The sequence below is a fragment of the Patiria miniata genome, unplaced genomic scaffold, assembly GCF_015706575.1.
Source record: "Patiria miniata isolate m_02_andy unplaced genomic scaffold, ASM1570657v1 HiC_scaffold_20, whole genome shotgun sequence".
Taxonomy (NCBI): Eukaryota; Metazoa; Echinodermata; class Asteroidea; order Valvatida; family Asterinidae; genus Patiria; species Patiria miniata.
The window spans coordinates 26,200,860-26,224,087 of record NW_024037059.1 but is presented as its reverse complement, the minus strand read 5'-3'; the positions used below and the strand labels follow the sequence as shown (position 1 = coordinate 26,224,087).

Sequence of the window (23,228 nt, the reverse complement as noted above, 5' to 3'; positions counted from 1 at the left end):
ACAAGTTCACAGTCCTGTGCACGGCTTCCACCCTTCTTTACAAACCCTCAAGCATGTCAAGTTCATGGCCCACAAAATGCTCTTATACCAAAGAATTTGAGGGCATGCAAATCGTGATTTGGCCGGCGTAGGCAATTTTGGACCGATTTACTGGTCTGCACCCATAGGAGCAGCTTGCCGGCAGGGCCCCACGCTCACTCGATGACGCTACAGCTTTGTGAACGTTCAGAATGAAACAAGTTGTGTATACTTTGTGTCATAAAGGACGCGTACCAATATGCACATTACTGTTTTTGCACGGGGTCCATTTCAGAAAAAAAGCAAGAGCTTTTCAACTCGCATGTAAATGTGAGGCGTTCTGGCAAAGACGGAACTGGGCACAGGCCATAGTGGAGAAAATGCAGGTTATTAGTATTTGTAATCTTTGATTTGTATACAACACTTATTTTAAAGAAATAATATTAAAATCGTGGAATAATTTTTTTTTTTAACGAAAAACAATTTTAAATAATTCTTGCCCAGAGTGAAGCCCAGTTCCTTCTCCGAGACCTGGCCCAGGATATTGCCGACTGCTTCCTGGAGATCAACATGGTCCCCAACAACAACATCCCTCCAGAGGCAGTCTTCAGCCCCATCAGCATCCAGACCACGCTCAGTCAGGACTACTTCCTCTTCATCGGCAAGATCTGCCACTCCTCCAAGGGCGAAAAACTCATGGAGAAGACCGGCATGTTCCAGTAGTAAGTCCAAAACGGAGTGGGATTTTGTGAATGTTAATATCTCTGTCTTTACCGCTTTTTAAAGTCCGTATCAATTGACCTATCGCGGTAGAATCACGCTAGAATTGCGTCAAACGCAGATTGTGAAATACTGTCCAATTCGGGCGATTCACAATGCAGTGCGCCACCAAGAGTTTGCCATGGAGAGTCTATTTTTCAAGTTTACGGTCGACAAGACATGAACAATTTGAATGAGTGTCATTAGACACTTGAGCTAATTTGTTATAGATTGGGGCATAGCGTTCCGCCGCCTTACCAAAAAACACCATATTGATAAAAAGAAAACAAAAGGGCAAACAGATACTCCAATCATACGCTAATGAAACTACTGACCAGAAAAACTAACAATTTCAAACGTCGGTGAAGGGCAAAACCTTATTTGATTTATATCACCCCGACGCAAAATTCCATATTATAATTTCAAATGTCCCGCGCTGCAAATTTGTCGACCATCTCCCACAATGCACTGGGAAAAATGAACTCTCTGTGGCAAACTCTTGGTGGCGCACTGCATTGTGAATCGCCCGAATTACGTGAAATACAAATGGATGCGGAACATGCAAAATCTTAGACAAACAAAGCTTAGTGTACAAAAATTCCATAGGGTTGTCTAAGGGGCGTGGCCAACTCGCAAACGGCGATAGGTCCACGGAACTGAGCACAGGTCGAAAAATGCCCCCAAAATTTGTGATTTTTTATTCAATTTTCAGATTTATTGTTAGTTGTAATCTTTGATATGTCTACTAAACGTACTTTAACCCTAACAGAACTCAACCCATCAAACCCCAACGGCATGTTTTATTGGAATCTGTCAGGATGGGTACAGAACCCCTAAGCTGACAGTCTTTTACATTGGGTTGGCACACCTCCAGAATCAAAGTCAGAAATATGTGTGTGCAGTTTCCCATATGGTGTTGGAATTTGCCAGGATGGGTATGGTTCCTAGTAAATCATGCTAGGGAGTTAGGGTTAACCCTTTCATGCCCACATTGTTTATTGACTTGGCTCTCCCCAGGACCAAATTGTTTGCTCAGTCATGCGGTAATCACTAGAGCGTGAACAAAATTACCACGAGTCAAAAACTCACTTTTTTCAACCCAGATTTTCATTGCCAAGGAGTTATTAAAATCATAAATGTTGTGTGTAAAGTTTGTTCCTTGAACCTTACTCTTTTATGTGATGCAAAAATGAAGTCCATACGTGCAAATATAAGAAAGTTATGCCTTTTTGTTCGTCTGGTCCCAATTATCAAACTGCAAGCCATTTCACCACATGACCAAATGGCACTCCATACCTCAAATTGTGCGTGGATACTTCTGAAGCACTTTTCTCATTTTTTTTGTATGGTAACACTATGAATAAACCACACCAATAGAAAGATATGAAAACACTCTTTCAGCTGGTATATAGTTGATGTATGGGCGGCTAAACATATCAACATGCCGCCTTTCTGAAAAGTAGTGAATATATCTGTGTTGAGGGTGTTTTGTGTGTGGTTTCCTGGTCGACTAAAGTCGCCCATGGGAACCAGCAGGGGGCTACTTCTAGTCAAAGTCGCCCATGGTAAGGAAAGGGTTAAAGCCTCTCGCTCTCTGCCTACTTTTGTAGCTTCTTTTCAAGTCCGTATCAAATGGAGGGCATTATGACAAAATGAGACGGATCTGGGGGTGATTTTTTTATCAATTTTCAGATTTATTGATATTTGTAGTCTTTGATATGTCTACTACACATATTTTAAAAGAAATAGTATGAAATTGAGGAATAAAAGTGTTTTTAAGGTAAAACAATTGGTATCTTTCATTTTCACGACTACCAAACTTGAAACTTAAAGGTTTTATTTCGATATTTACTTTTTTTTTCTTCAATTTTTTACTTTGTTAGACATGTCAATAAAAGTGACCTTTTATACAGCGGTGCAGAAATAAAGTGTTTCAAACCAGCTGATGTTTAATCAGCGGTTTAAAACTACCCACGTGACGGGCCCACGACCAATAGGAATGGGTAAACTGGCGCAGATTTGTATGAATAAGCATTATATCTTTCCCTACCAGCATTCTGGACCTGTGTTCCTCCAAGGGTCCCGAGGTGCTGCAGAAGCTCATCACAACTTGCCTGAACTGTAGCAGGGAAGGCCTGGGTAGAACCATCCTCAGTAAACTACTCACCTCAACCTCAGAGGTAATAAGCCCAAACTTTCTTCAAAAATGGGTATATATTTGATAATTGCTGGAGCAGGGCTTGCACCTGTGACCTTTAGATTGCTGTTAGGCCCAAAAAAAAGTCTCTGGTTTCTGGTATGCGCGCGTTGCCGTAGCCATGCGCGTCGGCAAAATTAAAAAGTTTTTTTTCAATGTAAGATGATGTCTCAAAACCGCCAAAACTCACTGGTTTGACTGGAATCCTGCTGCTGCACAATTTTAACGTGTTTTTAGATGGGGTTATGATCGAGTATAAGCTTTATGTGGCCTCTGTGGGCTCCAATACATTTTGCACTAAATTTAGTCGGGCACCATTTGCAGTCATCAGCCAAAAAAAAAAAAAAAAAAAAAAAACAAGCCGCGTGGCTGCACCACTTTTGGGGCAAGCTTCATACCAGAAACCGGAGACTTTTTTTTTGGCCTTACGGTGTTCTACCAACTGAGCTATCCAGCCCTATGTTTTCCCCATTTTTGTCAATATCTTTGTTCAAGGGGCACTAGTCAAAAGCCATAAACCAGTGTATCTCATGTAGTCAGAGCTCATGCCCAAAATTACGATGCTATCAATACGAGCAAGGCTTCAAACCTGGGGTCACTCAGAGAGAATACAGGTTTTAATACAAATGGGCATATTATTAATTATCCCACTCGTGCATATGTGTCCCATATCCCACATCACAGCAGTCAACAATTGTTTTGTTATACCTCTGTCTTGGATTCTTTGGATTTTGATGTAAAAATAACGAAAACAAACAGCAGTAAACACAGCAATCATGACAATCGAACGCCAACTCACATGCATGTCGCATGCTCGAAACATCTGATCGTCTGCTAATTCGCTGCTCCCACTCATGTGTGAAAGCATGGTGAAAATAGCATGGGTGCCAACGATACAAGCATTTCACACCGTACGTACGGTACGTACAAAGTCATAGCACACTCCTTGTGGGATATCACATAGGTGATATCCCACAGAGAGTACGCCATGACTTTTTATAAACTGAACACATGATCGTTCTAGGCCAATGAAAGTACAGTATTCAAGACAGAGGTATAACAAAAGTATTTTTATCGCCCTCTATGATGCATCATGGCACCTCAGGCTTTTAAAGAAGGCTCTGCCTCGCTTGACACGGGTGTTTAAATGTTACCTCTTCTTCTGTACCCAACCCAGTCCATGCGCTTGTACGCCACGGGTCACCTGAGGGTCCAACTCCGCGCCCAGATCCCATTCTTCCAAAACTGGGGCATGGAGATGCTGGTCACGCAGCTCTACGACAAGAGCTCCACGGTGGCATCGGAAGCCGTCGAGATCATCGAAGAGGCTTGCGAGGATGACACTAACCTGCATAGCTTGGTGCAGATCAGGCCCTCGTTGCTGCACATGGGCGACAGAGGGGTGCTCCTCCTAACAAGGTATGGGAGATTAGGCCAAAAAAAAAAAATATTCGGTCTCTGGTCAGACCAAAGTTCCGGAATTGACGCGGGGACGCGGTTTTTTTTTTTCTTCAAGCTTGGATTGAACAGACAAGGTGGGGGACTATTTTTTTTTTTTGGTGTCCTCATGTACACTGGTGTCTTCCATAATTTGCCTTGGTGCTCTCGATCATTTGCCTTGGTGCAATTTCCCATTCCTTGGTGCTCTTTGGTTAAAAAAAATTGAGGAGGTGCGGCAATAGAGGGCGCTGTTGGAGCTACCGCAGAACATTTTGGAAAAAAAAAAGATTGACGCGCATGATTAAAATCGACGCGCGCGCTGACCAGAGACCGACTTATTTTTTTTTTTGGCCTTAGAAGGGTTATTACTTGGATACTGGAATGGAGGTGTGTCTCCTTTGCACATGGGAGACAGAGGGTGCTACTCCTAACAAGGCACGGTTTGATAAGGAAGTTTATTTGGAGGTTGGGTTATGAGGGAGTTTCCCCTATGCATAGAAGTGACAGAGGGGTGCTACTCCTAACAAGGCACGGTATGTTAGGGGAGGGTTATTTGAAGGTTGGGTTGTGAGGGAGTCTCCCCTTTGCGTAGAAGGGACAGAGGGGTGCTACTCCTAACGAGGTGTGAATTTTAGGGGATTTTAATTTGGAAGTTGGGATGGGAGGAGAAGAGTCTCTCCTGCATGCGGGGGACAGAGGGGTGCTACTCCTAACAAGGCACAGTATTATAGGGGAGGGTTATTTGGAGGTTGGTTTATGGGGGAGTCTCCCCTATGCATAGAAGTGACAGAGGGGTGCTACTCTTAACAAGGTATGGATTTTAGGGAATTTTAATTTTGAAGTTGGGATGGGAGGAGAGTTACTCCTGCATGTGGGGGACAGAGGGGTGCCACTCCTATCAAGGTAAGGGGATTTAGGGGAGTTATTAATAAATGGAATATTAATAAATGGAAGTTGGGATTGGAAGGGAGTGTCTGCAATGTATATGGGTGATAGAGGGGTGCTACTCTTAACAAGGTATAGGAGATTCTCTCTGATGCATATGGGGGACAGAGGGGTGCTACTCCTAGTACTAGTAAGGCATTGGATAATACGGGTAGCGAGAATATGGTCAAAAGCTAGGGCCCTTTTTTTCACCTCCATCCTCTGTGCTCCCGGTTCAGATCCCACCAAGGCTGACGTGCATTGATGTTTCAGTCCGTGCCTGATTCTCTAGGTTTTCATTCTGGAATATCATCCCAGTGTTTTCTCCAACATCAAAAAGAAACAGTTCTTCATTGTCTTTCTCTCCTTTCTCGCCTGATCCAATGTTACCGGAAAGGTGTGCAGGCAGCACTCCAATTTCACCGGACGCGGTATTTATGTTAACCAATCAGATTCAAGCAGAAAATCACATGATGCAAAATAATGGCTGCCATTTTGTCATCATGTGACTTGTCATCATGTGACTGATCATCACGTGACCAATTAATGAACAGAATCGGGCATGTGTGGGTAACGAGACTGCAATGGTGCACAAACCGTGCCAGTGATGGGGTGATCCGATAAACCAGTAAAATGGGAAAGGTGTGCGCCAGGCTTTAGAGCAGAGAGAAGAAAATTAAACTAGGAAACAAATTCCTCACATTCAGGTTTCTGTCGACGCCCAAGGGCTTCAAGTATCTCTCAGAAGTCAACTTTGTCACCCACGAGTTGGAGAAATGGCGCTCGGTCTACAACCGCAAGTACGTCACGCTGGTGGAGACGGAAATCAACGAGGCGTTCACGTGCTACCAGAAGCCAGTCTACGAGGGCGGCTTTGTGCGACGGTCGCAAAACGAGAAACGAAAACGACGAGACGTCTACGTGCCCGTTCATCTGTACGGCCAGCTGGTGCAGCATAGAGGGGGCTCAGAGACACTGGAAAAACAGGCAAGGAGTTTTAGAATTGCTAATCTGAAAAAAACTGCTATGGGGCAATTCCACGGAAAGTGGACATGGCTAAAAAGTTCAAAATTTATGAAATCCTCAGAACTACAAGCATGACAACCTCACATGTGGTACCAAATAAAAGGGGACAACAAGACCTTTTATTTGAGTGGTGCGCCAGTGAGAGCGAGACAGAAGTGGTTAAATATATGTTTTTGTCAAGAGAAAGGGCTTTGGGCAAAATTTTTAAATTTTAGGTAGTTGTTTTGGAATCTTTGCAAACCGCAAGTGTTACTGCGAGTTTTTGTTTTTAAGGCAGAGAGGAAGGTTCATATTTTATTTTAAAAAATACAGAACTTGGAATATCATGATTAAGTTTATATGTTTTTTATCATCATGTCGGTGAAGTGGATTTCAGACATGTAACATTCGTAACATTTTTATGTAACATCCGTAACAACAACAAAATGATGTATCCATAACATCAAAGTACCTTTGTGCAAAATGTCATTGGTGTTTTTATAGAGTGAAGCTGAGTCTACCACAGCATAGCTATTTCATTAAATTCTTGCATGAAACTTCACAGACTTCATACTTAAATCAAAAATGTTAAAGTATTAAAGCGTAGCATTCATTTACCCAGCTAATATCTCATTAATTAATTCAGCTAACACTGTATTAACGATACAAATTATAACCAAGACGCAATTGTTTTCTTTACAATTTGATCTTTTTATTTTTCCTACCTACAGCAACACCTTCATACGTTATGTGACATCGTTCGGTACGGAGACATCAGTAGTTACTCCAGCATTCTCAGTCTTAAAGCTGCTCTGTGGGCGCTGGTATGCATTCTATTTATATGATGAATTTTTTAATGTCGGGGAATGTAAATTCAATATTGGGCTTTGCTCTTCACCAACGTAATTTCATAAACTGTATACTCTTATGAGATAAATTTCCCGAGCTTACTCGGGTGGGACTCGAACCCACGACCTCCTGCTTACTAGTGCAGATGTCTTACCACTGGACCACCGAGCTTGCCAGGGTCGGCTGGTTATGAATTCTGTTCTTATTTTTTATGCTTGGGGAAATTGAGTTCTTCAGTGGAAAAAGGCCCTTTTTCCATATAAATAGACCAATAAAAAAAAATACGTTGTGGATTCGGGCAAGGAGTGACGTTTAGTTTGCATTGGTTCTTGGTTTTTGGTTGGTTGGTTCTCCTAAATACTCTGCGTGGGAGTTTATACAGGAGGCCAGAAACACTGGGGCAAACCCCTTCTCTTAGCGATAAGTGTCACTGGGTTCTTTTACATGCATAACAATGCACGGGACCTACGGCTCTATGTCCCATCCGAAGGACAAAGTAATTATGGTTAAGTGCCTTGCTTAAGGGCACAAGTGTCCATCCGGGCTCGAACCCACACCACTGTTGCCTCTGGAACACCAGGGCATGAGTCTGGTGTTCTTCACCGCTAGGCCATGACACTCCAATCATTGATTGGAGGGGATCAGAATCCCCACCCTAGGGCACCAGAATCACCACCCTGGGGAACCAGAATCGCCATCCAGGGGCACTGCTGGAAAGGGGAGGGGGGGGGGGGGAGAACAATCGAGTGATGTATTAACTGTTATTGACCACATGGGGTACTGACTACAATCCCGGCCAAAATGGTTGGGACACTTGGAAATAGCCTTAGCCACCCACGGTCACCCACTCCCCCGCTCCCCCGGTCAATGTTGTTCTCTCCAGCTGATGGAGAACACACCGCGCAATGAGAGACAACATTGACAGGGGCCGGGGGGTTGGGGGCCCAGCAAGATTTGGCCAGGATTGTAGGTTGCAATTTTGGGCATTGCAAAGTAAGTTGACTTAGTGAGGACTCAAACCCGTCACTCTGGTATGCTGATTTCACAGGATGCATGATCCTGTTTTTTACTTACAATCAAGTAGGATATGTCATGATATTTTGACAGTTTCAATTTTGAATGTTTTCAAATGGTGTCCAATACCTGTAAGGTGGCAGGTTTGATTGGAAATAAAAGTAACTTTATATTGCTGCCGTACTTGATGTTTCTTTTATTCCTACATTGCTCACCTCAAACGTTTTTGCACCCCTTGTGCCCCCCTAGGGTCACACAGGCACTGCCTCGTATGGACTCCAGTTACTGTCATCGGAATCTATTGTACCTGATATCATCCGACTGGCAGAAGAATGTGAAGTCTTCTCAGTGAGAGGGTAAGACCGCAATCATCTGACAATAAAACCAATGTATATCTGACCCTTTCTTCCCAAAATCTTGAAAATCTCTTATAGGTCCTTAAAGGTTCATACCGGTAAGGTCATTGCTCTTTCTGTATTTTGTTCGTTCGAAGCAACGAAATTACTCAAAATCCTCAGTAGGGCACATAACAAATAACCTGTTGAATTTTTAGCTCTGCGGTTACTATACATGTTGAAAACGTGCGCGTATTGTTGGGCAAAACACTTTTTTAAAAACCATTTTCAATCATTGGCTTAAATAATGAAAGGTTTGCGGAAACACCATGTGCGAATAACTTCTCAACTAAGAGAATGGTTCTGAAAAGAACCAGAGGTATAAACTCGACGTTCCGGTCAGTATGCTCTGACCGTCTTCAGGAGAGGTCAGAGCATACTGACCGGAACGTCGAGTTTATACCTCTGGTTCTTTTCAGAACCATTCTCTTAGTTGAGAAATTATTCGCACATGGTGTTTCCGCAAACCTTTCATTATTTAGTATCTTCACCATGCAAAGCCTCAAATCTTACTAATCATTGGCTTTTTTGGGGGGGCTAGATGCGCAGACATGGTTCCACCTCAAAAACGGCTTCTAATTTTGTTTGACAGAATAGTCTATAGGGCTTGCTCAATGACGGCCATCTCTGTAGGAGAACTGCAACTGCATATGGGCAATTCCACGGTTACTCATGTTACGAAAATGTAACGTGAGTAACAGATTTTGTGCGTCTTGTTTATCATACATAACACATTTTTCAGGATGTCATCTTTGGTGCTTAGGTAGATCTAGGTCTACTCTATCTACCATGGGGATAACAGTTATTAAACCTTTTCAGTCAGGTAATTACAGCCCAAGGAAACTCAAAAGTACATCAAAACTGTAACGTGAGTTACCGTGGAATTGCCTATATATTACACAATCAAGCACAATGCGTGTTATGCACGGTGCACGTGGATGGTCTGTAGGAAATGACGTCATTTGAATGTGACCTATAGAATGATTGCATTCATCAGCCATCTCAGAGGTTTGGTTTGTTACTTTAATTTATTAACAATTAAAGGGAATATACATCATTTGCTTTTGCTGTAATTTTCAGAAATGGATGGAATTGGGTGGTTGGAAATATATAGCAAATATAGTTACACTGACTTTTTTGAGGTTTTGGGTTCGAAAATGCTATAAAAACCAAGAAAAACAATCATTTTCCTGTAGTCTGGTTCCCTGACTCCATTTAAGAAGAAACAGAGCAGTTTACATACATTGGGGAATTGTAAGGTCAGGGAACCAGTCTAGCTGGCTTGTACCCGTTCATAGGTGTGTAATCGATTGCAAACAAGTGCGATGGTCAATTGGGGCCAGTATTTGAAAAAAAGCCAGTTTTTTCCAACGCTGGTCGGCCGATCAGCGTTGGAAATTGATACAAAAATACCACTTTTCTTGAAAATGACAGTATACCAGGTGCCATGATTTTACAGGATGCTTTACACTGTCATTCACTAACAGTCCAGCAAGGTATTTCAAAATGATTTGGTAGTTTTATTTTTTGATGTTTGCAAATGTTGTATTTTCCCTTTAATGCAAAAAAGGTCCAGTTGTGAATATTCGTGTTGAGCAAAAGCATACTCCTCTCAAAAGGGTTCAGGGCAAATGATGATTATGTGAGAGAACATTGTGTCATTGTTGCTGTTTACCATCTGCAGAACTTGCTTCTATGTGCTGGGCCTCTTCTCCAAGACTCGTCCGGGTGCCGACCTCCTGAGCTCCCTTGGTTGGGAGAGCGTTCGCCACACCCGCATGGCCTACTTCCCAGTCCTGGAAGAGAGGAACAACATCTTCGACGAGTTGGGCCGGTTTACAGACCCCACGGGCCCGCTGGCCTCCCCCTACTCCACCATGAGTGAGTCAACCTACACCCTGGACAGCCCCAAAATGGAATTGGCGGAGAAGCTCCCCGAGCTTGAGAGTCCGAAGTTAGTTGTCGAGAACGATCCGGACGGGAAGAATGTGTTTTTTGTTAGCGGGGAGGTGAGTCCTTACCGGAGCGCCAGCCCACAGCCGGGTTTCTCGGAGGAGGAGGAGGAGGAGGAAGGGGACCAGCAGTATGTCACGGACGAGAAGTCACCATCCCTGGCTCCTCCTGTCCAGAGGATTGGGAGGAGGGACCGGACTAAATCCAGCCCCACGAAAATGTTGGCTGTGGAGCACAGGACTCGCATGAGCTCCAGTGAGGTGGAGATGAGGACTCGAGGCATCAGCGCGGACATTGTGGTGCGGACGCGGTCGGGCTCCCACAGCGACCTGCCGCAGCGGACGCCCAACCACGACAATGCAAGATACGCCAAATATGCAACCATCGGGCACACGGGGGCCCTGCCGCGCAGCAGCATCCTGCGCCGTGTGGCCACCATGCCCGCGATGGAGGAGCCCGGTAACGGCCAGCGGAAGAACGGCCAACGGCTGACCAAGCTCCGCAGCAACAGCGACGCCAGCTCCAAGCCGCACCGCTCGGCCTCCCCCAACCCCAACATGGCCCGCTTCCAGTCGCAGAGCACCCCGGAGAGGCTCCGGGCGCATTCCATGCGGGAGCGGACGTTCAACCGGCGCTGCGACAGCAATGAGAGCGGACGCAGCAGCTTCGGGACGAAGAGTCGCAGTGAGAGCTTTGCCACAGACACCACCCAGACCAGTGGAATCAGCTCCCTCCACTCTAACCCCAACAGCCCGCCGCCGGAATCCTCCAACTCCAGCGTCAACACCATCACCAGCAGCCAGACCGTGAAAGGGATCCACTCTTCCGACACGCTGCGACGGAAGCACAATTTGAACCGGACTCCAAGCTTCATGAGGCGGCTGTCCAAGACCGTCTCCTCCAGCTTCAACACGCCGTATTCCAATGTGTTGGAAACGAGTGCCGTGTTCACGACCAGTCGCGACGCTCATGGCTATGCAGCCCTGAAGGCATTGCGTATTCATCGTCAGGTGTCGGGGGACCCATCAAGTCAAAATACCCCGAGACCGGCATCTATAGGTAGCCATGATGAACTGGCCTATCATGTGCAGGAGAGGAAGAAAGGACTCTTAGTTGAGTAAGTAATTTCTGTGCAAATACTGTAGACAGGAAATATTTAATGTTTCGCAGTTTCGCATTTTTGCTCACTATAGAGTCAGCTAGTATACAAATATTGACTGCTTTGAGTGGTGTAGTAAAACTAGCCTCCCGAGGTGATCCATGAAGCATAGCCGAGGGAAAATAGAATGTTCCATGGATCACCGAGGAGGATAGTTTAACTACACCACGAGATAAAGCAGTCAATATTTGTTTTATAACACCTCTCCCACAGATTATGCTTGATTTTAGGCGATAACTGATTAATTTAATTTGAATGTAATAAAAATTAACTTCTATTTGAATACGAAATTAGTTCAGAATTAACTTGCACTTTTTGTAACTACCCCTTCACGAAACGTTTGAACCCAGCTCTGTAGCGCGCGTTTGGATACAATACGCACAACGGGCAATGCGCAACGGGCAACACAAACACCCCTATGCATTTTTGCACACAGTGCGTATAGTACTTTGGTTGCTACGGGTATAGTTCTTTGGTTGCTATGGGTATAGTACTTTTGGCCGGCACTGAAAGATAGCAAAAATAGAAAGTAACATGTGACTAGCTCTCGGCCAATCAAGGCACAACGTTGTTCGTTGAAGTAGTCTTACAGTCTTTGTGTATGTTGTTGCCGAGCCTGCATGCGATACAAGCGGCCAACGTACTTAATTGCACGCAGTATACAACGGCGCCTCGCGCGTGCTTCACCGCGTGCGGGCGTGTTGTGTGCTAAGCACACGTAGCATTCAGCCTGGAAATAAAGTCTATCATTTCAGCTATCGGTAGTTTCCGATCGCAGTGATATATGTGAATACAAAAAATGCGGGTACCAACCATGTTTTCGTTGAGCGCATCGCGTAGTGCAAGGATCATGCATGTACACCGACAGCAGTGTTGTGGAATTGTGCATGTTTCGTGTCGAAAATTATGTTGGAAATTCGGGTAGGCAGAATAAATATTAGGAATATGGAAAAAGTCAAAGTGATTGAACGAACCGACAGCTTTAAAGGCCATAGAAGCAAAGTTAAAAAATAAACAGAACTTGGCTTGGCTACAAGATAAAGATGACAACGGGGACTTTGTGTCGGACACGGAGTGGCTTTTTCACACACAAAAAAGTCCGGTTTTTTCAAGCAGCCGTTCCGTTTTTTTCAAGCAGACCCTGTGGCATCTCTGCTTCAGCCTTGTGGTATATTGAACACAGACGCACTACATTATTCTGTATTCCACTCACGCTTCCGCTTGCGCTTGCGGGATAACTTATAGAGTATGCGGTGTTTATACCTAATATTGAACTGTCTGATAGTGTTTTTCAATGTCTATCCCTCTGTCTGTCCGCCAATAGCGGGACGGTGAGCATCAACTCACTGGACGTCATACTAGGGATGCCCAAGCCACGCTCCAACACACAGACTCTCTCCCAGTCACATGGCGGAGAGTACCTCGGGCTGTGCCTGCCGGTCGACGTCAGTCTCATATTTCATGTGAGTTTTTTATATTAGGCCAAAAAAAAAAGGCTCCGGTTTCTGGTATGTGAGTGCGTCGCTGTAGTTAGGAGCGTCAGCAAAATTAAAAAGTTTTTTTTCAATGTAAGATGATGTCTCAAAACCGCCAAACTCACTGGTTTGACTGGAATCCTGCTGCTGTACAATTTTAACGTGTTTTTTGATGGGGATATGATCGGGTATAAGCTTTGTGTGGCCACTCTGGGCTCCCATACATTTTGCACTAAATTTAGTCAGGCACCATTTGCAGTCATCAGCCGACATACCAGAAACCGGAGACTTTTTTTGGCCTTAAATATACAATTTGTATGAGTTTTAAAGGTAATATACAACATTTTGTTTTCGTTGTAATTTTCAGAAATGAATAGATTTTAGTATGGGGGTTAGTATTTTGTAGCAAACGTTGTCACACTGACCTGTTTCAAGTTTTATGTTCATAGATGCTGGAAAAATGAAGAGAAAAAAATGCTGTTTTTGTCTACAGTCTGGTTCCCTGACCCTACTTCAGACGAAACGGAGTAATTTATAGACAATGGAAAATAGTCAGGTCAGGGAACTGGACTAGCTGTCTTGCACCCGTTCACGGATGTGTAACCAATTGCTAACAAAATGTGGACTAGCTAAATTTGGTAAACTGGGGGCGGTATTGAAAAAAAATCAGTTTTTTCCAACGATGGTCGGCTGTCCAATCGGAGTGGTCTTTAGAGGCTGTGACGTCATTTTGATCGGAAATGGGCACTAAGGGCCAGTTCATTTGTGACGTCAGGCCAAGTTTTCGCACTACGAATTTGCAAAAGTTGAACACATTTCAACTCTTTGTGCTTTGTGACGTCAAATTTGCATCGTATTCGCATTCACATGAAGTATGAACCGGCCGTAAGTGTTACGGAAGACCCAATAGAAGGGGCCCACTGAATGGTCTGAATCTCGAGGTCATGGGTGGCTTGTGCGTAAAGCGCTCGCCTCTCACCAAGGTGACCACGGTTCGAATCCTGGCCGCGGATCACATGTGAGTAGAGTTGTGCGTTGGTTCTCTCCTGTGCCACGAGGGTTTTTCTCCGGGCCCTCCGGTTTTCCTCCCTCCGGAAAAATCAAACATTTTCGATCTCAGGCTATGCTCTGTGGTCATATATGGGTCGATGTGGCCGGCAGCCATAGGCGCCTTTACATGTCAGCGGCCCGACCATGTTGTAGCTGCGTCCTTTGCAATTCAGCATACCAGCTGCGAGTAAGGATGATTAGCCTCCCAAATGATTAAATTAGTATTATTATTATTAAGAACGCAGACTTGTTTTGCATAATTAATTGCCAAATCTGCTCACATATCATAGACCCTTGCTGTGCAAGGGGATATTCCACAGACTACTGTTGAGGTGTTAGTTTGTTTAGAACAAAAGAACTGGGTGTTGTAAGGGGTATCTTAAGGCAAATACAGACGTAGACCGTTATACCGTAGACCCTATATTGCTCTGGGGCCCTTGCCAATCTTCAACCCCCCGCCGATTGTTTCACAAATGTTTTTTTCTTTCGAATCTCACCCCTAAGAGACTTGATTAAAGGGAAAATACAACATTTGCAAACATCAAAAAATAAAACTACCAAATCATTTGGAAATACCTTGCTGGACTGTTAGTGAATGACAGTGTAAAGCATCCTGTAAAATCATGGCACCTGGTATACTGTCATTTTCAAGAAAAGTGGTATTTTTGGCTTTTTTTCAAATACTGGCCCCAATTGACCATCGCACTTGTTTGCAATCGATTACACACCTATGAACGGGTACAAGCCAGCTAGACTGGTTCCCTGACCTTACAATTTCCCAATGTATGTAAATTGCTCTGTTTCTTCTTATATGGAGTCAGGGAACCAGACTAGAGGAAAATGATTGTTTTTCTTGGTTTTTATAGCATTTTCGAACCCAAAACCTCAAAAAAAGTCAGTGTAACTATATTTGCTATATATTTCCAACCCCCCAATTCCATCCATTTCTGAAAATTACAGCAAAAGCAAATGATGTATATTCCCTTTAAACCTTTTGTGTCTTTTTTTCTTCTTCTATGACCTTAGACTGATGAGAGTCAGTACCGCGGTGGACGCCGCCCACCGTCCCGTACCTCCTCCAACACCTCGGGCTTCCAGGAGTTCTCCTGCCTGGACCCCTCAGCGCTGATCCCCGACGGCCGGCTCCGTCACGAGGAACGCCACCGGCAGGCCGACTCGGACAGCGACTCGGACAATCCGATGGAGCCCTCGGATATCTCCCGTTTCGCCGAGCCCCCCGTAGACGCTAGCTACGACACGCAGAGCGACTATCGGGGACGCAAGGGGAGCGGCGCGGCGCGAGCCGAGGTGGAATTCACGGAGGACACCAAGCATCAGGCTGAACACTGCCTGCTGTGCACTAAAATGAGGGCGCGCAGCACCTATGAAGCTGATGAAGAAGGTATTGCATTTACCACCAGCTTACTGTTAAATTTTATTTATTTATGGGTAGTGTAGTTCCACAGTGTCAGATGTACAGCTCAGCAGTGTGCATATTTACAGTTAAAATTCATCAATCAGTTACTAAGGGAATGAATGTGTGCTCCGGAGGTTTTTATCACTCTGTTTAAGACCGCTTAGAGTCTGGGTGCTGATAATTACCCGAGCCGGAGGCGAGGGTAATTATCAGCACCCAGACTCTAAGCGGTCTTAAACAGAGTGATAAATACCGACCGAGCACACATTTATTCCCATTCATAAATATCTTTTCGGTAAAAAAAAATCAAATAATTTGTTCAAAAAATCCCGGTTTTGTTCAACAAGTTCATTTCATGCTTTTTGAAACATCCCTCTTGCAAAATAATGGAGTGTTCAGCTGGCGAGTAAGATGTAAACAACCTTTTATGGAGATTGACGCGCGCGTAGCATGTTCTGCGCGATGTCGCGCAGAACGCGCCTGGGGCGTTGCGTTTTGAATTTAGAACTGTAAAATTCTGACTCGCTGGTAGTGTTGCGCACGCCTACGTGAGGATTGTGAACGTTCAACCAATGAAATGGTAAGAGGCACTGGATTTTTAGGAGTCCACATTTTATGTGACACTGGAAAAGTGTTTAAGACCAGCTAGCCATGTCTCTATCATCCGTTTAAGACCGGCCACATGACGGGCTCTCGACCAATAGGAATAGCTAAACTGTCTGAGGTATTTATGAATATGATTTAATAAAAAAAAAATACATCCAACTTTTTTGCTGTAGTACAAATCTGCTCAAAACATCCTGGTGTTGGAAGCACTCGGACAAATTGATTTTTTGTGTACCCATTAGTTAATTCTTTTCAGTTGCAAGCAATGCCCGAACTGTTAAACATTGGAACAGAATTAAACTATATTTCATTCATAAATACCTGAGACAATTGGTCGAGAGCCCGTCACGTGGCCAGTCTTAAACGGATGATAAAACACCGGCTGGCTGGTTTTAAACACTTTCCCGGTGTCACATGAATTTTGGACTACTATGAAATCTGGTCCCTTTTACCCTTTCATTTGTTGAACGTTCACAATGTTCACTTAGGCATGCGCAATACTACCAATGAGTCCGTATTTCGAGAGTTCTAAATTCACACTACACCGGCACCGCCGTGTTCTGCACCACCGCATTCTGCACCACATCGCCCAGTACGTTGCAGGCGCGCGTCAATCTCCATATAAGGAGTTGTTTACGACTTATGGCGAGAAGCACATACCATAACACAGCTTAAACCTAACCTCTGAGCAATTTTACTAGAAAGTATCCTGAATCCGCCAAAATCCACCAATTTTGTTATGCAAAAAATGTTGGGTTCCTGAGTCCATCAGATCCACCAGTGAGTCCATCAGAATCTTCTTACACACCAAACATACATGTATGGCCAAGAAGTTAAACTGTTGAGATCCTGAATCCATCAATGTCCCCCAACTGCTCAGTATAGAGGTATCATGAATCCATCAAAATCCTGCAGTACCGCTAGGCTTAATGTCCTGAATCCATCAAAATCCCCCAACTTTTTCAATATGGAGATATCCTGAATCCGCCGAAATCCTCCAAAACAGGGGTGTGGATTTTGATGGATTCAGGTACAGTACGGTAAAATGCAGATAATAAGCTTCAAACTGATATACACGTTTTTCATTGGGATCAATTGGAAATGTTGGCATTGAGGTTTCTAAATCTGTGGAACTGCCCGTATTTGATGACCTTCTTTGTTTGACAGAAGATGACCGGCTGCGGTCCATCAGCGAGGCCGACAGCAACCTGCCCCCAACCCGACCCCGCCTGCGCGGCTCCAGCGCGGCCAGCGGACGCTACACGCCAAACAGCGCCGACATGTCGTCGACTAGCACCGGCAGCGGCCACAGCAGCTCTGATTCCAACCAATCCAGCCGCATGCGACAGGACACGCCGAAGGGCCGCGCCATGATCCGGAAAGAGGTCTTGCGTCTCGTCATCAACTTAGGTAGCTCTGTTGGGATGAAGGCACAAGAGCAAGGACTGTTGAGGTAAAAACAAGAAAATTGAATGACAGTGCGGTAAACAAAATATGTGTCTAAGGCCAAAAAAAAAAGTCTCCGGTTTCTGGTATTGAGCTTGCCCCAAAAGTGGTGCGGCAACGCGTGTTTTAAAAAAAAAAAATTATTTTATTTTTTTTACCCAATTTTTTTTCTCTTCAAATGTCGGCTGATGTTGCAGATGACGCTTCAATCCCCTTAAAACTCTCAAAATATCCCTCAGAGTGCAGCTTTAGGTGACCTCAGTAAGGCCATAAGGCTTGAGAAGTATACTGAGCTAATTAAAAAGCGTTTACAGGTTCCAGATACACGACCAGTGCTCCGTCAGTCTGGCTTCCAGACGCACAATTACAAAATTACAACACCGTCTGCAAATGGTGCCCGACTAAATTTAGTGCAAATAAATGGGAGCCCAGAGAGGCCACATAAAGCTTTTACTCAATCGTAACCCCATCTAAAAACCGGTTAAAATTGTGCAGCAGCAGGATTCCAGTCAAACCAGTGAGTTAAGCCGTTTTGAGACATCATCTTACATTGAAAAAAAACTTTTTAATTTTGCTGACGCGCATGGCTACGGCGACGCGCATGCGCATACCAGAAACCGGAGACTTTTTTTTGGGGGGCCTAATGCACTCATCTTTAAACCAATAGATTATTCCAATGATGGAAATCAGAGAAGTAGCGCCTCGCTCGTGTGCATGTTATTATAATAATAATTTTATGATACATGTATAGCATTTTATACCAAAGTCTGAAAGTGCTTCACAGACACAATTATTACCACTGTTCATCAGGCTATGAGACCATTTTTCTGCAGCAGCTCGAGATCCAGACAATGCAGTCTCTACCCTCACAGGTACCCATTTATACTCCTGGGTGGAGAGAGGCAATTGTAGTAAAGTGTCTTGCCCAAGAACACAAGCATCAGCGCAATCTGGTCTCTACCCTCACAGGTGACCGTTTATACTCCTGGGTGGAGAGAGGCAATTGTAGTAAAGTGTCTTGCCCAAGAACACAAGCATCAGCGCAATCTGGTCTCTACCCTCACAGGTGACCGTTTATACTCCTGGGTGGGGAGAGGCAATTGTAGTAAAGTGTCTTGCCCAAGAACACAAGCATCAGCGCAATCTGGTCTCTACCCTCACAGGTGACCGTTTATACTCCTGGGTGGGGAGAGGCAATTGTAGTAAAGTGTCTTGCCCAAGAACACAAGCATCAGCGCAATCTGGTCTCTACCCTCACAGGTGACCGTTTATACTCCTGGGTGGGGAGAGGCAATTGTAGTAAAGTGTCTTGCCCAAGAACACAAGCATCAGCGCAATCTGGTCTCTACCCTCACAGGTGACCGTTTATACTCCTGGGTGGAGAGAGGCAATTGTAATAAAGTGTCTTGCCCAAGAACACAAGCATCAGCGCAATCTGGTCTCTCCCCTCACAGGTGACCGTTTATACTCCTGGGTGGAGAGAGGCAATTGTAGTAAACTGTCTTGCCCAAGAACACAAGCGCCATGTTTCCTGTCAGGGTTTGAACCCACGTGCAAGTCCACGAGTCAAACACCGTTACCTTCCCACCAAGGTTGAGGGAAAGTGATCGTTCTCTGTTGAGACTTCAAGCATTAAGAATGAGATTTTTAAGATGATATTCAAATTATAATTCACTCGAATCTCTCTTTTACCGAATCTGTATTTTTTAATGCCCATTTGTGCTTTTACAGTTTTAACTGCTTGTATAGTTCTATATTCTTATACTGTAAGCCATGTTTTAATAATGTCCATTTGTAATGTCCTTTTGTATTGTCTCTTCTTAAATTGTGGCATCAGGAGATTAACTCGATAGTAATTTAGTTTATATTTTTAAAATCCATCAGGGGTGCTACTTTTTTTTTTCTCTTTTTCTTGTTCTCTCTCCTAACTGTATGTGCATGTTTTTGTTTTCTTTACTGTTCTTATTGTCTGTACTTGAATTTTTACCTGTGAAATTAATAAATGAAATGAAATGAAATGAAATTTGTTTTTACTTTTGATTTGAAGGCATGCATATACAGGGTGAGTAAAAAAAAGCGAAACCCATTTGTCGGGACCATTGTTTTAGGGAAGTTCTGCATGTAGCACTTTCAAAATCTAGGATATGAAAGCAAGAATCATTCAAATCACTTATGTACTTTTTAAGTTACGGAATTTTAAACACAACCACCGTTTTAAGGTTCTGTCCACGGATCACAAAAAAGTTCAGTGTTCTTTCAGCAAAACGAAAAGGAATCACATAGGGATGTGTGTGAATTGTTTTTGTTTTAATGAAAGAATGCACACCTTTTTTGTGATCCATGGACAGAACTTTAAAACAGTGGTTGTGTTTAAAACTCTGTAACTTGAAAAGTACATGCGTGATTTGAAGGATTCTTTGACTAAAAGAAAGCTTATGAATTGGGCTTTTATATCAATGGTCCCGACATTTGAGTTTCGTTTTTTTTACTCACCCTGTATAGTTCAAGCCAAAGCTTTTGTGCAAATCCGCTCAACATTCGCTTTTGTACAACTGAAATACTTACAAACCCTTTGGCTTATTATGTGTAACATTTCAGTTATTATTTGATTAAACATGTTCTTTTATAATCAGCTTGAAAGAGAAATTCCCGTCCACATTTGAGAATGTCTGCCTGTATTCTGACGTGGCGTACCTTCTCAGCAACTGTAGCTATCGCCTGTCGGCCCGACGCTTCATTCAGGAGCTATTCCAAGATCTGAAATACTCATTGGTAAGACTGATATTTTCAAGAATCTCACCTTCGTTTCTTGCATTTGGCTTCATCTATAGCCGTGTCCGCACTGCACTTTTTTTTGAAAGGGATCAAAAACCTGATTTTTTTTTAAATCTAAAAACACTGCTCCTTCCAGAAATTACATGGCACAATCACGTGACTCATGCATGAACACGCATTCGTTGGCCCGCAGCTTCCGAGATCCGATTGAGCTTGTCGGTTTGTCAACAACAAGCTTCTAGCCCTGAGATAAGTAAGGTTCATACTCTGCGCTGAAGTGTATTTTTGAACGCAACTTCATGACATCCATGTTCATGCTGCAAATTTTCCAACGTTGCAAAAAATGTCAACTCCTGCGAATCTTTCCAAGAATTTTTTCCTCACATTTGCATTCACTTAAGTGTGAACAACTTGATGATATGTGCCGAGTCTCAAAAACTTTAATATAGGTTTTCCCGGCCACTTTCCTGAAATGTTCATTCCCATTTGAAAATCGGTCGTTCCTTTTTGTCTGAATTTGAATGCACGTCTTTAATCCCATTTCAATTCAACGAAAGTTCAATCGTTTTCATTGTCCGTGCACTCGGTTTTGAGAAACAGATAGCCAATTACATTACCTGTGCATTCATTTACGCAAGCATACCTTTTCTAAATTGATTTCAGGTACAGCTAATTTGATTGACAGTTAATAAAAAAGAAACCCCTAATTGTATCTGGTGCCAATGGCATTAAACTAAAAGTGAAATAGAATGGTGAATGTTTGAAATCGCCCTATAAAAGCGAAAAAGAAGTCTTGTGAACGAATATGGTTGGGCAAAAATGAAAGGTGCTGCTCAATCACTTAATTCATTGAACTGAAATGGAATCGAATGCTCTGGTAGCAAAAATGAAATGCGTATTCAGAGCGATTCTCAAATTCAGACGAAAATGAATGACCGATTTTCAGAAGTGAATGAACATTTTGGGAAATTGGCCTGGAAAACCTATATTTATTTGTGATTTCTCAAGAATAATTCCAACCATTTTTTAAAACTTTGTGTTTGCAGTTGTTTGAGGAAGCCAAAGAGATCCAGGGAGTTGTGGAGGCAGGCAAACAGCTGGAAGAAACGAGTAACGTTTTGTCCGTCGTCTGCCAATAATCAGGATTTCATTGTTTACAAATTTATACAATTTTGGTGTACATCTTTCTAGCACCAGCTGGGTTAGGATAGGTGAGACTGGTAGCCCAGCTTTCTGGCCTCTGCTTGAATGGCAAGGTGTTGTTAACTGGTAACCGGGAGCCGATTTTGTATAACTGCTAAGTAGAAAATGGTGCTTAGCATATTTTTGTGTTAAGGCAAAATCAGCCGGGAACCAGTTACAAGCTGTATAAATCAAATGGCATTTTGGTTGGTAACCTGTTTTTGCTAAGCAACTATTTTCTTTGCTTATTGGTGACCTCGCCTGAAATTGAGCCACGGCCTCAAAATTGTAGCCAGCAAGGGCCAATTTTATTTCTGCTTTCCTTAAAAAGGCCATGAGATTGATTTTTCTGAGGAACACATTTTGTGCAACTTTCTACTCCTCTTAAATATATGAAAACCATTTGACATCCCTTTTTGGTTAATTTTATTGAAAAGTGCACTACTTTAAAGCATTAAAATAGTTTCCATGCTTTTCCGGACAACTGAGGGCGTTGTTGCTGTGATGTTATTTCAGGAAGACACCGTTCAGTTTAGGGGTTTTCTGTTCAAATTGTGAACCAAAAAATGTGCTCATTGAAAACAGTTGTGAGAAAAGTTTGCTCATTGGGTTACTGCCATGTACTGACACGAATGTACTGACACGATAACCAGTCACGAAAGAAAAGAAAACTTTACGACAGCAAAAAATCCAAAATTCTGGCAACTTTACCCGGTAGGTCCTGAAATAGCTTTAACATTGAGATTTCTGCCTGAAATGACATCCCACTTTTGCTCATGAATATGGAAATTTGTATTAGCATAAAAACCAAAAATTGAACCAAAGTACCCTAAAAAAAAATGGCATAACGAAAATTGGAAATTAGTTAAAAGGGGACCCAAATAATGTGCATTTTCAAGGATTGCATTAAAAAAAATTACATGTCATGGGCCCTTTAAGTACTATTTCACAGCGTGAATATTCATGAGTTTGCGTGCGCCACAGAGATTTCTATTGTAACGGGATTTATTTTTTAGCAAATTTTTCTCGTGAGGTTAGCATGCCTCTTGCTGTGCTTACTGCTTACGGTCTCCGTGAAAAAAGACCAAAGGCTCACTTAGCAGAAAATTGTGTGCTTAGCAGCGTCAAGAAATCGGGCCTACAAATCTTACTTAGGCCGTTGACTTTTGGACTGCCAGTTGATAGCCTGCACTTCCAGGTTTTAATTTTGGCCAACAGTTGCCATCCAAAATGCATGATGCTTGAAGGCCTGAAAGCTGATTGGACAGCCGGCATTTAATTTATAGTACTTATCAATTTTGTTTTGCTGCAAATTGTTGGTTTGTAGAGATGAAAAGAACTAGAATCATTTGTTATGCAAATTACATGTGCACAATTAAAAACTCTATGTTAAGTTGTAAGATAGACTTAAAACTCTGAAATCTTGCAGGTAGATTTTTTTGTTTAATACCAGCCACCTTTTTCTTACGTGATAAGTTTCTTGCTTTCAGATACACTGATCCAGTACATGGGACTCTCGTCCTATGTTGTAGTCAAAGGTAGAGTAGATCATTTGCAGCTATCC

General features: G+C 43.2%; 1 protein-coding gene across 2 annotated transcripts in view; it reads left to right on the top strand.

Moving 5' to 3' along the window:
• LOC119728346 (rapamycin-insensitive companion of mTOR-like) overlaps positions 1-22,362 on the top strand; it is a 78,905-nt gene extending 56,543 nt beyond the window's left edge. The window contains exons 19-30 of one of the 2 annotated variants that reach the window (XM_038200549.1): positions 523-740; positions 2,831-2,957; positions 4,152-4,393; positions 6,046-6,325; positions 7,075-7,167; positions 8,456-8,562; positions 10,286-11,671; positions 13,038-13,176; positions 15,265-15,640; positions 17,432-17,714; positions 20,341-20,479; positions 21,529-22,362. In XM_038200549.1, coding sequence (XP_038056477.1) covers positions 523-740; positions 2,831-2,957; positions 4,152-4,393; positions 6,046-6,325; positions 7,075-7,167; positions 8,456-8,562; positions 10,286-11,671; positions 13,038-13,176; positions 15,265-15,640; positions 17,432-17,714; positions 20,341-20,479; positions 21,529-21,621 — 3,483 coding nt within the window. In that variant the 3' untranslated portion in view covers positions 21,622-22,362. Of the gene's footprint in view, positions 1-522; positions 741-2,830; positions 2,958-4,151; positions 4,394-6,045; positions 6,326-7,074; positions 7,168-8,455; positions 8,563-10,285; positions 11,672-13,037; positions 13,177-15,264; positions 15,641-17,428; positions 17,715-20,340; positions 20,480-21,528 lie in introns of both variants that reach the window. The other variant, XM_038200548.1, reaches the window with a different exon arrangement.
• Positions 22,363-23,228: the final 866 nt, after the last annotated feature.